At 36.5% G+C, this 14,264-nt stretch overlaps 1 protein-coding gene across 1 annotated transcript in view; it reads right to left on the bottom strand.

The window, feature by feature from the left end:
- Positions 1-14,264, bottom strand: part of HPGD (15-hydroxyprostaglandin dehydrogenase) — a 24,784-nt gene extending 10,520 nt beyond the window's left edge. Inside the window, exons 1-3 of the mRNA XM_014883984.2 lie at positions 13,742-14,264; positions 13,496-13,619; positions 9,517-9,623 (exon numbers count right to left, since the gene is read on the bottom strand). Of these exons, the coding sequence (XP_014739470.1) occupies positions 9,517-9,623; positions 13,496-13,619; positions 13,742-13,834 (324 nt within the window). The 5' untranslated portion in view covers positions 13,835-14,264. The remainder of the gene's footprint in view (positions 1-9,516; positions 9,624-13,495; positions 13,620-13,741) is intronic.

The following is a 14,264-nucleotide window of genomic DNA, read 5'->3' as shown; positions in this document are numbered from 1 at the left end:
ACAAACTGAAACTTGCTTATATTGTGGTGCTTAGAACCTATATTGCTTTACCAGTGATCTTATTTATAATTTGAAGTTTTTAAGCAGAGCCACTCCACAGTATTGCAACTCAATAACTTCAGAATCACAATTGAAATAGATAGAAGTAATACCAGTTTACTTATTTCTCTTAATAAGATACAAATGAACAAACTAAAATATTGAAATATGAAATAAGAGCTGTGAAGGAAATGAAATAAAGAGTAAGTAAATAGATGAAACACACAACTTATCTAAAAATATAAGTGGCAGATGAACTGATCGAAATCCCATAATTTTTGTTGAGATAATCTGTTCTATATTATAAAAAATGTACTGACTGTGTCTGAAGATAACATTAGTACTTAAAAAGGCTCAAGTCAAAAGAAATTCACACTTTTTTAGGATTAAGTACCATGATATATTTCTGGTCCCAGGATATTTAAAAATGCATATTATTTTCTGACTAAAGTTACACAAGTTTTACCATTCCTCTCAGCTGAAAGTTAGTCCACACAGGCAAATACAGAGAAGGTAAAAAAAGCATTCTAAGAGATGTGAGATGTTGTTAGTGTAATATTAGCTGTGATTTTTACAAATCTTTTTTTTTGTTGTTTTTTCAAAGACAGAACTTTGAGAGAAAAAAATTTCTGAGATCGGTATCATATGATTCCTTAAAATCTTTTTTTGAACCCTACTGCAGTCAGAAATTCTGCTGAGATTCCTCTCACTGAACTTCAGACTTTTAAACTGAGATGTTCAAAGACACACCAAGCCTTGGGTTAACATTCTCCGGGGTGAATCATGAGATCTTCTCCCAGAAAGTCACTTTACCTGAGAGTGAAATGAATGGTAAGAAAAGGGCAGCAGGCAGGCTGCACTGGTGGAAGAGAATAACTTTAGAAAAATGCTCCAGTATTGCTGCATTAGTGATGAATTCCATAAGTATTTACCAATTTGTTTTACATCTCTCTGTAATTGTTTAATATCTGCTTTACAATTTCTGCTTAGGATGGACAAATGCATTGAGACACACTTTTAGTCTTTTGGAAGTATTATTTCAGCTTTTAAATGAGAACTTTGTTTGTACATTATGACTGTTTAGTGCTATTTATTGACCCAAATATACTAGGATGTCCAAAATATGAGACATGTATGATTATTTCACTATTTTTGACCAGAGAAGGTCTGCAGAATGGAGATAGAAATTACCCATATAAAAAAAACACTGAAAAATCTGTATTTGCCTAAAAATAATGGATAGAGATTAGAGAAACCGGGGGGAAAAAAAGAAACGCTTTTAAAATCAGAATGTGAACAACTTTTCTGCCACTATCTAAATTCTCAAAGCAAAGTTGGAATAATCTTGAGATGGGTATTATATTTTCATTAGATGATATTTTTAGACATGTATGTTATAAAATATAAAGTAGTACTTCTAAGTCAATTTCAGTTATCCTTCATGGTTTTTGGTTTTAATAGAAATCAGATTTGGAAGAATGCATGTTCTACTTTATTAATATCACTGGTTCATTTTTCAAGTAACATGAGGCTGCCCTTTGACAGAGACAAAGCAACCTAGACCTCATTACCAAGTTTGCTTTGAAATCTCGATAATGAATTATCTTTTCTCATTTTCTATGGTTTCAGCACTTAATGAGATATTTTTATAATAATATATTTCCATAATATCTGTTTCCTGGAATAGTGTAAAACTTCACAAAATATGAATATTTCAAAATCCTGAAATAATATTTTAAATTTTTCTTAAAGAAAAAATTCCCATAAATAGATTCCTTTTTCCTTCTTGAAAGGTCTTGTTTAAAGTAACATATTTAAAAAAAATATTTTGATTAATTAAAAAAAGATGCTGTTGATTAAATGCTTTAACAGAAACTTTCAAAAGAAATGTCTTCAGTTGCCTGACACACACCAAACCAAATCAGATTTCTCTTGCATGTCCTGGAAAGCAGCAGAGCCATTATAAAGGTTAATCTATTGCTATTTAATGTTGTTTTTCACATGTAAGTTTGATTTCTTAAAACCAAGACTGTTAATGCCCGGTTGTGTTGTTATAAAGTATATTTATTCTGAACATAAATTTACTGGCACCTAATTAAAGTCAGATTTGGACTTAAGCATGGAATATGTTTTTCAATATACCTATATGTATAATAGGCTGTACAGAAGATATTTTAGAAAGAAAGGGGTTAATGCTGTCTTTGGAGAGCAGGTGCAGGTCCTGTCATGCCCTGGAGCAGTGGCTCAGCCTGCTGAGCAGAAAAAGAGAATTCCACTTAGGATGATGAGAGAAAAAAAATCCGTTGAAGAAGGAAGTAGCTTGGGGCTCCTTGAAGGCATTTCTATTCCTCCTAATTCAGAGATAATAGAGCTAGATGAGTCCGTGGCCAAACCACAATTATAAACCAAGAAAACAGTGGTAGCTTGGATGTCCGATCAAAATTACTGCATTGTTCTTTTTCTCCCTCTGGAATCCATTAACTTAATATTTCTTCAAGTGCTGAAGACATGTTCTCCTTTACATAAAAGTATTGTGAGAGATGGTCTTCAAGATAAATGCAGACTTCCGTTTGGACTTTGCCCTTTACACCTGCTATAGCCTTGTAACCTTACCTGTGAGCCTTGCCAAAACCTCACTGAGTGGGGCTGATCTTGGGTGAAATGGCTATTTATGATGATAGGGCTGATAAAAAACAAATAAATAATTCCTCAAGCAAACCCTGAACCACATACCCAGGGTGAGAAGAACCTGTCTGCACTTTCAGCAGACAGCACTTATAATTTAAAGCATCGTGCACTGGATTTCCCATTCCCTCACCAGAATCCACCTCTCTCCAATCCTCTCAAATTTATGTGCTTTCTGAACCCAGTTCCTCAGTTGTAGATTATGATGAAAATGTCTGTAATTTCCTTTCAATTAAATGAAAGGAACTAAATTTTCAAATTGTGCAGTTCCTCAATTTTACTTTTAAGACTAATAATTTAATCCCATGTTCTTAATCAACAAAAATTCATAGAGTATCTATTAAATAAAACTTCTGGGAAACTTAAATTTAAAATTACCTAATAAAAAAAAATTGTCTGGCTCAGCTTAAGATGAAAATATGCTGGGAGACTACAATAAACAGTTTTAGAGGTGAACTTTTTGTGATTCCTTTGTTTACAACTGCATTTAGCTCAAGGGATGTTGTTTATAAATATGTCATGAACAAGGAGTATCGAAGTAGTCAGCTTTGTAACTAAATGTAGGTAAATAAAAAATTGGTATGGCTGACTTTTTTTGTTTGTTTTTGGTTTTGTTTTCTTTGTTTGTTTGGTTGGTTTGGTGGTTTTTTTTTAATCCTAGCTATGGAAAATTAGTATTCTTGAAGACAGAAAATAATCTAAATTACTGTTCTTCTAGATGTTGAAAAACATATGATATCTCAGTAACAATGCTGTTTATTTTGTTACCAAAATACAGTGTTTTACCACAGCACATAATGAAGATGGGCCATTAAGGTGCATCTGAGTGTGCTCTCAAGGGAGATAATTTTACTCTTCAACTGCCAGCATAAAACTTAGGATTCTTTCAAATAAAGTTAGAGTGGTGAGTGTGGGAATATCTCCTAGCATTAATTAACATAAATTACAGATTTAAATTAGAGGAGATCAGACATGCTGAAGTATCATGCAGTAATAAATCCAATATGGTATCTGACAGCATGGTAAACATTGCAAAATAATTGTGCAAATACTCAAAATATTTGCAGTTACTTTTGAGAATAACATATCAGTAATCAGTAACTCATTTAATGGTTTCTTAAATGGCAATTTAGTTGCCAGTGTCAAAATCAGAAATGAAACTTACAAAATCTTTGATTCTTCACATTTCAATGTGTCCTTTGGCAGTATAGCTTTATTTTTATCATTCTAAAAGATATCATATGTTGAAACTCTGATTCTAATTAGGCTCAGTCTTCAGTAGAGCACTAATTAACTTTTCTACCTTTAGGAACCAGTGTCAGCAAATGTGTATGTTCTTGTATTCCAACATTATATCTGTCAGTTTTCATACTTTGTGCTTCATTTTAGATTTACCTATTAAAAAAAAACAGTTTTTTGTTGATGGTGCTCAGGACATCATTAATCATCATTATTTTCGAGTGACAATTGCTTTGGAAATAACAGTACATGGTGCATTTCTTTCCAGTACATGGTGCATTTCTTTCCAGTGTTTCAGGGCAGCTGTTCCAACTGACAGTTTCTCACATTTAAGATAAGGTGTAATAACAAAATAAGGTTTTGCTTGCCACCTCTTGTCTGATACATCTTGTAATTCATGCTGAGAAAATACATCATCAGAAAATACATCTTCAATGCTGAAGATAAGCACTATATTGATATTGAAGTGATATGGTAATATGAATTCCTTTGAGAAAACAAAATAGTAATCAATCCTAATATTTTATGTAGGTTCCTGAAATAAGATAGTTCAGTACTAGGGGTACTGAACAAAAATAGAAGAGCCACTGACTTGTGGTTCCATTAAGCACAAAGCTGGAATTTGGCCCAAGATAATTTGCCTTTCATACAGTGATGTTGCAAATCAATGACTATCTATAAGGAAACATTTAAAAGTACTTTGTGAACTGTGTAAGACAAAATTCTGAAACTAAAAGTGCTGCTTGTGATATCCATGGAAAGTTTTAGCATTTTGCTGTTGGACAGGAAGATGGGACTAATTTCTTTTCAATGTAGATTTTCTAGGATGTAGACAAGTTGGAGCAAGCATGCAAGTTCCTTAGCATTCCTAGGTATAGGTTAGTTTGATTGCTATACGAAATGAAATTGCAAGCTCTTGAGTATGTATTTCCAAACTCAAACTGTGGAAAACAAGAAGTCTTTAGTGGAAGAGGCAAAAAGGAGAAACGAATATATAACAGAATTTGATAATTTGCTACAAGTCAATAGGTTTTTTACAAGGTGGGAACTATGCTTCAGTTTTTTATGGTGAAGATTTATTTATTTCCCTCCCTCCCTTCAATACACCTCCACATTCCTGTAGGACATAGGAATATTACTCCGTTTTGATAGCTGGTCTTATGTTCTTAGTTCAAAACCTTTGCTTTTCATTATACTTCAACATTGGTTGAAGTAAAGCTAAAAAATTCATTGACTTACTGTGCTATTAAGGTAAGTTATTGTGTCCTTCCTAGTACAGTATAAACAGAAAAAAAAATTATACCTAGAGGCTTCTTTATGTACTTCGAGGATGGATCCTTGTGCTTCTAATTTCAAGGTAAGTGCCACTTCTCATTTTTTGGCCACATCTGTCCCTAGACACTTAGTCCTCTGACATCAAATTATTCTGAAGAATAGGCAAGTAGGCCATTGAGATAGCCACTGCTTGTCAATAAACCAGTCACCTATGTAATTTCTTCTACTACAGTAGCACTATTTGCTTTGGTTTGTTTCTCTGTTGCTGGCACTGAGAAATGATGCTTGCCTTTGTCCCTGTTGTGGGACATAGAGGTTACGTCCAGCTGCTGAATCCAGCTATGTGTCCAGGTTACATTACTCTGGGATGAAAGTTCTGTCCTTCTCATTTCTCCTGGTAGGCTGGGAAAAGCCAGCAAGGTGTATGGACCAGAAGAAGGTTGCAGCATACTCCCTTGTATGGCTTGCACAGTGGAACAACCTTGTTCATCACAGTGATGATTATGAAGTCTTTGTCACAAAAACAAATTCAATTAATCACTTCTGATGTTTGCTTAGCTACCCTTCTGGTTTCTGCTGAAACATTAATTGGCCTTCTGATAAGAAGATCCTTACTGATAAGCAAATATTGGTTTTGCAAGTTTTGCTAGTTGCTGGAACATGTATTTCACCATAAGCTATACTGAAAGGAGTCACACATAAGTATACACTGGTGCATTATCTTCTCTGTAGTTCCAATCTAAGTATTTTGCAGGGAGAAACCATGTTGGTAGGCTTCATTTTAGCAAAGGACTTTTCTAAATTCATGGAAATTTGTTAGTTCTGTCACTTGTGGAAATAAATTGTGCGAACTCATGAAAAATGTAAAAACTTGGAATTGTTGCATATTTCTACATTTTGCTAGTAATGAAGAGTAAGACTGTCATGCACCTGAAAAAACTTTATGTGTGCATTTGAATTCTACTTACTTCCTGGCAAGACTTAAATAAATAATTGAATGTCATATGACTGGAGTGTTTTGATGTGCCCAGGCTCTGGCCTGAATTTAAAGTTTTGCCAGAAGATGTTAAAAACTGTAAAATTATCACATCAACAGAAGATAATTGTGATTTTTCTTTCAATTTTTTTCATAATTTCATTTGGAGAATTGGTTTAAATATATACACACAATTAATTTTTTGTCATAATAAAACAACAAAGTAGTCAAAATGCCGCATAAAGTACTTCTAAACTTTTGATTCAGGTAATATTTGTAAGCAGAGGTGATACCAATACTTCTACATTTAACTGTATACTGCAACCTATGTCAGTGTTCAGAAACCTCTGACACAAACATAAAAAGAGGCCCTGCATATAATTTGGATTTTCCTTAGTATAAAATGTGCTAAGTGCATTTGAAATGAAAAAGATGATGTAATTATAGTGGCCACTCTAATTACAGTGGTTCCAGAAAGCAACATCAACACAAGATGAGATTATTGAAACTTCTTAGAACACCCAACTGTTTTCAAATAACATACATGTTCAAGGCTTGTAAAGATGTGGGCCCTTTTCTTGCTTCAGGGATTTGAAGAATAGAAAAATTCGGATTATAAAACTTCTGGGTCCCTTAGGCAAAAGTTTTTATGAATGCAATAAAGACTGTCATGCTGGAAGACTGTAGGTAGGACCCTTAATAAGAATTTATGTGTCACACACCCTTGTGCTATTCTGTGCACAAATATGTGTGTGTGACAGACTGCTGAAACTACACTGGTAGTATCTCTTTGAAATGGAATTGTTATATGGTTACCAAGTTCATTTTTTTATGTGCCATAATAACAAGAGTGTACCCTTGTATGAGTATCACTAATTGAAGCTGCTGATGATCAAGCTGATATCAATCAAGTAAACATCATGAGATTTGGAGTTTTGAGTGAGAAATAGATGGCATAGATGGAATACTTAAGTAAGAAAAAATGAGATGCATTAAAAAAGTAATGAAAAGATGGATGTTTGGAACAAAATGTAGTGAAATGGTGGAAAGCACTGCAATGCTTTAGAATGATACAAATGATAGAAATTATATTTTTTCATTTTAGCAGTCAGTAGTCCTTCCTATACCCCCTTCCTGGCTTTATCAAGTTGTCTTTCCTTGCTCTCAGGAAACTGTAATGGAAACCAGTAGGAATTGTGTTTAACTCCGTTTTCCTTCCAAATTAAGTCCCACTTTTTCAACCTTCTTCATGCTTTCTCAAGGAGTACAATCAGACAACTTCCTTACACTCCTTTAAAAACGTTCCTGAAGACCAACCGGTTCTGTGAACTGTTTTAGCCATAAAGAACACACCCCAGATGTGTTTGCTCTGATTTGTCTTGCTCTGTACTGCTCTACTTTTGTACTTTGTACTTTAAACTGGGGCAGGGAATATTTCTTATATCAATATATAAATGATATCACTAAGACAATGACTGACATGTAGACAATTTTTTCCTGTTTTAAAATAAAAAAATATGTGCATAATGTGTATCACACTGTGTGGCTATAGCAGCTATTTCTATTCTTAGGAATAAAAAAAAGAATGCTTACACTATCCTAAATATGTATTTCATATGTATTTTCATATGTATTTTGCTCCTTTCTACAAGAAATAGAAAAATATTTTATAAAACCAACACACAGATGTTATATGCGTCAGCTATTATATTTGTTCTGTTGTTTTAATTAAAAAAGCAAAAAGTACAAAGTGTTGTATCTTGTTTTACAGAAATTACAGTAACTAGTTAGAAATGCTTATGGAGATAAGCTAGTTAGTTGACTCAGTTAGACAGGGAAAGAACAATCAAATCAATAGGTGAGTGGAGTTATTTGGATCTTAGAGTGGCTTTGATTTAATCCACATAACTGTACTTCTACTCTGTTTGATCATTTAGATAATCTTCCAGTCACCACCATGTATTTATGAAATTTTTCAACATTCAACAATTTATTAGGTCATTTATGGTGAACTTACATATACAATAATGTATAAACGATATAATATTCCCTTAAAAAAAATTAGGAGACTAACTTGATATGCATGTAGATTTCTAAGACTTGGATTTCAGATTTTCTGCTACTGGAGACCACTTATGGTCTTCTTCTGCTCAATTATTTGTAATAATAAAAAAAAAAAGATAGAATCATGGAATCGTTTAGATTGAAAAACACCTTTAAAATCATCAAATCCAACTGTTAGCCCAGTACTGGCAAGTCCACCACTAAACCATGACCCCAAGCATCACATCTGGAGGCCTTTTAAACACCTCTAGGAATAGTGTCTCAGCCACTTTCCCGGGCAGCCTGTTCCAGTGCTTGACAAAGGGTATCTTTGTCCTTAAAATTTTTGACAAAAACACATCTAATTTTCATATTCTGAGCTTTCTTGTTGCATGACAAATTTTATATGGGAAAACTTCACATTTTACTCTTCAATGCTTCCTTTTTCTACTTTCTTTGCAGTAACTATGATCATGGGGTGACTTGCTGAATCACCATTGAATCAGGACTTGTTAGACTACAAGCTGCATTACATTAACCTAGAAATTCTATTAATGCTAGAAAAGTCATTCCTTGGAGCTTAAATGTCCTAGAGGTGTACTCGAAATTAAACTTTTCAGCTGAGAAACAGATATTATAGTTTCATCTGACAAGATACCAGAAAATATCAAAGAAGTGGAAACTGTTTGAAAATTAATTTTACAGGCTTGTTGAATACACTGTATTTTACTGAGTAAGTGCTCTCAAGCAATGTGCTCCTACCAGTGATGATGGGGAAGTGGCCTATATTAAAAACTCAGATTTTATGCTGGCATGGTTGTTGAAGAAAGTGTGGAGAACAAGTTTACTTGTATTATCACTGAATGTCAACTCTAATGCAGGTCAGCTGAGCCCCACAAGTAACTAAAATGTTCTAAAACATTCATATAAACACACTGGCCTACTGTAGATGCAGCTCTACTGCCTTGGGCAGTCAATTCTTATGCCTGTTTGGGAATTAATTGGATTTTCTTGGAAGAAAATGTTGTCTTGTAATAGATAACCTGAGCACCTCTACACAATGCTGTGTATCTTGGACAGACAATTTTAGGGACCCACCACACACTTACTTATGTGGTGATTGTTCCAATAGCTGTACTTACCAATCCAATAATTAATGTTCTATCATCTGGCAAAATCTGTACAGTTAACACAGGCTGTTAACTGTATTCCAACATTAAATACTGAGATATAGACACGTGAAAGGAGATAATGCTTACCAAGTTAGTTTGTATAGTGCTTTCCCAGTCCTTCTCATTGTTCACTCCAGCATTATTAACCACAATATCCAGCCTTCCAAAATGTTCAATTACTTTTTTGAAAGCACCTATAGTAAGATCCAAGAGTGACATTTCTTCAAACTTTGGAAATTAAGATATAAAAATACAATGCATACATAAAAATGAATGGTTTATTAGTCTACCAAAATTTCTTAATTATTTTCTTAAGCACTAGTGAGCAACATGCAATTAAATACTTTATCTAACATGCACCAACATTAGATGTATTTAGGGAAAGTGGAAGGATTAAGATAATATAGCTGCCTCTTCATTCAATTTGAAAATGTCTGATAACAGGAGCTAATGTAAGTTCTTAGCACTTATATATTTTGTATTAGATAGAATGTTTGGCACCCCAGTTATATAAATTAAACATTAATAGCTTGATTTGTAGCAGTTTGATATATCTAATAAGGTCAAGATTTGACACCGTCTATTTTGAATGAAAAAGAAAAGCTTCAAGTGTTCAGAAAAATTTTCATCATTCAGTCCAAATTTAGCCCAAGAACACAGTTTTTATTTAATTAATAACTGACACGAATATTTCAACTACAAATAATTAATCATGATTCTTGTTTAGATGTATCTATTTATGGATAAGTTATTATATATCCTACTTGTCAGGTAAGTTTAACAATGTGTTTCTCAAATTCAAATATTCATTTTTTCTGGGGATAAAAATAGTGATCTGTCTTCCAAAGAATTTAAAAATAAGAACTGGGAAACTTCCACAATGACATTGTGTTTTCCCAGGTGACAGCATTAGAACTGAGATAAAAGATGTGTATAGAAAAACATGATGATATCATACTGAGGAGCAAACTCCTCAAGCCTGACTTTGCTTTGACAAGATGGATGAGATGACTTCCAGATGTTCATTCCAGACTAAGATGTTCCAGGACTGAGGACATTATCTGACATGTATATATAGCTTGCTTGTTTTCCCCTCCAAATAATGTTCCTTGTCACGAAATATTTACTATTGTGTAAACCAAGACACCACCTGCCCAATATTGTTTGAATAAACATTGTTTGGTGTTTGACTTGAAATCAATAGTATTCAAGTATACCGAAATTATGCTTGACAGGCCTTGATGAAATTATTTCACTGAAAGGTGATCCCAGGAGCATCTTCCTTTTCTGATCTCTGGTGCTTGGTTCTTCATGTCAATCAGATGCACAGCATCAGCTTTCAGACATCTACCCTTTTCTACAGCAGTTGCAGGGGTTTACAAAGCTTTTCCTATACCAGCCTTTTCTCTGCCTCAATGCTTCGGGTCCGTCACAGTCATCATCTTGTGATTAACCCAAGAGCTGGGCAGCTGATGGGACAGGTTTTATTTGTCCAACGGCCTTTATTGTACTGATTTTTCTAATATTCTTATTCTACACCAGAATATAGCAATATTAATACATTTTCTGGTTTGGTCTGTTCTCTTTTTTTCTTTTCTTTTGTTTGTTGCCAATTCATTCGCTGGTTTCTCAACTCTTCAGTCACTTATCTTCCTAATTCTGCATCAGCAAGGACAAATGAAAACCTCTGGCTTTATTAGAAGCAGAAGTGAGTACTTAACTTATTTCCAACGAGTAAAATAAGTACAATTTGGGTCCTTAGCTTCCAAATTTTGGAAACTGGCTAATTCCCTTTTTCATTAATAATAGTATACAGTAATAATAGTAATTTTAATAGCAATTTTGCCAATGATTTTTAAATTAAATTTACACAGACTTGACTAATTGGAGTTTTCTAATTTATATATTGAGAAAAGACAAAATGTTTTTGCATATCTGTGTTTGGAATATTTCTGGGAAAAATTTATCTGCTGACAGTAATCCCATCCACAAAAAGAAGAATCTTATTGTAAATTCTTAGCAAAGTTGTCACCTACACATCAGTATAAGCTGATTTATTCTTCCCTCTTCAAATGTAGAATAATTCTGTTTGCATTGCACACTAATTAGCACTTATGGAACCATAAAAAAATAAAAGCAGATGATTGTATGAAATATTGAGTGGGGAAGGAAAAATTAAGAGAAGGATCAATTTTAAAGGAAAGGTAAGAAAAACAATGCAAAGTCAGCACAAACACCAGTTATATGTGAGCTTCCTAAATGTCCCTGGAAGGCAAAAGTAAGCATGGTGATTAGGTGAAAGAACTACCAGTGAAAAAAGTACAGGCAAGACCTGAAAGTAGATTAAGCTGATGATTTCTTGCCCATAAGCCTCATGTACTCAGAAATTCTAGTTCTAGTACTGAGATTTGCTTCCTATCTAAGGGCTAAAGTTTAAAAAAAAGGGGAACTTCATTCATACCCATGACCTTTAACATAAAGTACAGGACTTGTTTCATCTGATAGGACCTTTAAAACCCTAGAAGTGAAATTAATCTAAATTTGTTAAGTAGTAGTTTACAATTGCAAGTGGAAAAATATGAAAATAAAGCACTTAAAAACAAAACAAAACAAAACAACACCAAAACCAGCTCAGAATCCCCAAAGGATTGTGAGACATGCTTGCAAATTTATGGTAAGAAACCAGCAGCAGGACTAATGCAATGATTGTAGAGGCATTAGCAGCAGCAGCCTCCTGTTCTTGCTCTTTTTCTTTGCAAGAACCACTTCCCGTTTTACTCCGATTGCTTTTTTCCTACTAACTTGGCTTCAAAAACTCCCTTGCTGACCTGTCCTACTCACTCCAGCTCCCGGTTCACACCCTGTTGGTCCTGCCCTCGCCTGGCACTAAAGAGAGGAGGAGTTGTGGGAGACAAGGCACACTGAGGTAACACCCGTGCAGCAGCACATTTTATTCCTACCCCTAGGATGCTTTTTCTTGCTCCTTACTCCTCCCACTTGGAGAAAAAGTCAATAACCAACCTAGCTGATAAAAACTTCGCTGATTACAGCAGATCCCAGATTTAAAGTCCAGCATCTTTCTTACAATCAGTAAAGCTATAGAATTAGGAATAATCATGCTAGCTTGGAACAGTGGACAGTACTGCTGAATTCTGGAATAGCATCAATGTTTTCTGAAAGAAGAACGGCTATGGTCAATGATCACTGTTGCGAAAGTGACCAGTGAAGTGTCATGAATGAAAATAGACCAAAACTGCTCACATCTAGCATGGTAGAAATGAATGTGGGGAAAGGGCACCGACAAGAGATGTCAAAATCTGAATCTGAGTCACTACCTATGAATGTACCATTTAATAATGAAACTTTGATGAAGTGATGTGCCTGTTATGAAATTTTGTGAAGGTACATCAATGTTACAGATACTCAGTAGGGAACAGTTTATCCACTAAGTGAAAACAGAAATGCAAATCGTTCGTGAGGGAATCGTTTATGCTTTTATTCCATGCATTCACAAAATGTGTGCGAACTGTTATCACCGTATAGCTAACCCCATGATAAGGTAGTGTGCCACTTTTTGCCAGTTCTGCTTTCAGCTGTGGCAACACACAAAGAAAGTAAGTGCACTGTATGGAAAGAGCACTGCAACCCAGCACGGAATTTATTACTCCTGTTACGAGGGAATGCAGCTTGGAATCTGTACTGAAACCTCATAAAAAACAAGTCCGAGCTTTAAAGCTTATATATATTACTCATAAAATAGCAATTATCTTCTGCAGAGGCTTTCATGCAAAAGTATCACACACAACCCTCAATGGAAATGACTTTCTTTGGCTTTTCTTTCCGATGCGCCAAGGAACATAGTGAAATTGTGGTACTAACGCCGGTAGCAATATTTCACATCTGCAGGTTCAGGAACAAATCGTTTGTGAGTCAGTGCCAGGAGCGGTCGGGAGCAGGCTGTCCCGCAGAACTCTCGGCGGAGCGCTTACCGGCGCTGCAGCCCGGGCGCGCTCCGCTCGCTCGCTGCGCCTTGCGCGGGAGCGCAGCGCTCAGGGCTCCCTCCTACCTTTCAGCTGCTCCTGGTCCGTCACATCGCACGGGATGAACAGCGTCCTCTGCGCTTCAAACTGCTCGTCCAGGGCCGCCTTGCTCTCCTGTCCGGCCTCGGAGTTGCGGTCCAGCAGGGCTACCTAAGCGGGGAGGGAGGAAAATGAGTGGCTGGATGGCGGGCGGGCTGCCACCATCCCCCGGCCACGGGTGCCTGCTGGAGGCAAAAGGGAGGGAAAGGGAGGACGCGCTTCCCGGGGCTTACCTTGGCGCCCTTGCCCAGCAGCGCCTGGACGAAAGCCCGGCCGATGCCCTGCGCCCCGCCGGTGACCAGAGCCACCTTCCCATTGACGTGCATGGCCGCCGCGCTCCTGCCGCCCGCTCCGCGCCCGCCGAGCCGGAGCAAGACCGCGCCGTGTCACCTGCCCGGTTTCTTTTCTCCCTCCTTCGTGCCCTCCCTCCTGCCCTCCCTCCTTCTCTCCTCCTCCCCCTGCCGCCGCTACAGCGGCTCATTCCCCTCCCGCTCCCCACTCGTGTGACCGAGAGCCTCCCCGAGCTGCCTGGGCGGGGGGAAGCAGGGGCGGAGCGGGTCATTAAATCGTCCTCCCGAGTGTCTGGATGAACCCTGGAGAGCAAGAGCCAGAGAGAAGACCAGCTTCATCCCTTCTTCCCACCCCCAGGCTTTCTGGAGGGGACAGGCTCTCCGCTTTCCCCGGAGAAAGGGTCCCAGGGCAGCTACAGCTCGGCTCGGTGGAGAGGGGGATTTGTGTGTGCGTGTGTGTGTAAAT

This window comes from Sturnus vulgaris, chromosome 4 (genome assembly GCF_052056855.1).
Source record: "Sturnus vulgaris isolate bStuVul1 chromosome 4, bStuVul1.hap1, whole genome shotgun sequence".
NCBI classification, from domain to species: Eukaryota; Metazoa; Chordata; class Aves; order Passeriformes; family Sturnidae; genus Sturnus; species Sturnus vulgaris.
The sequence above is the reverse complement of the archived record's forward strand: the minus strand, read 5'-3'. Positions and strand labels throughout refer to the sequence as shown.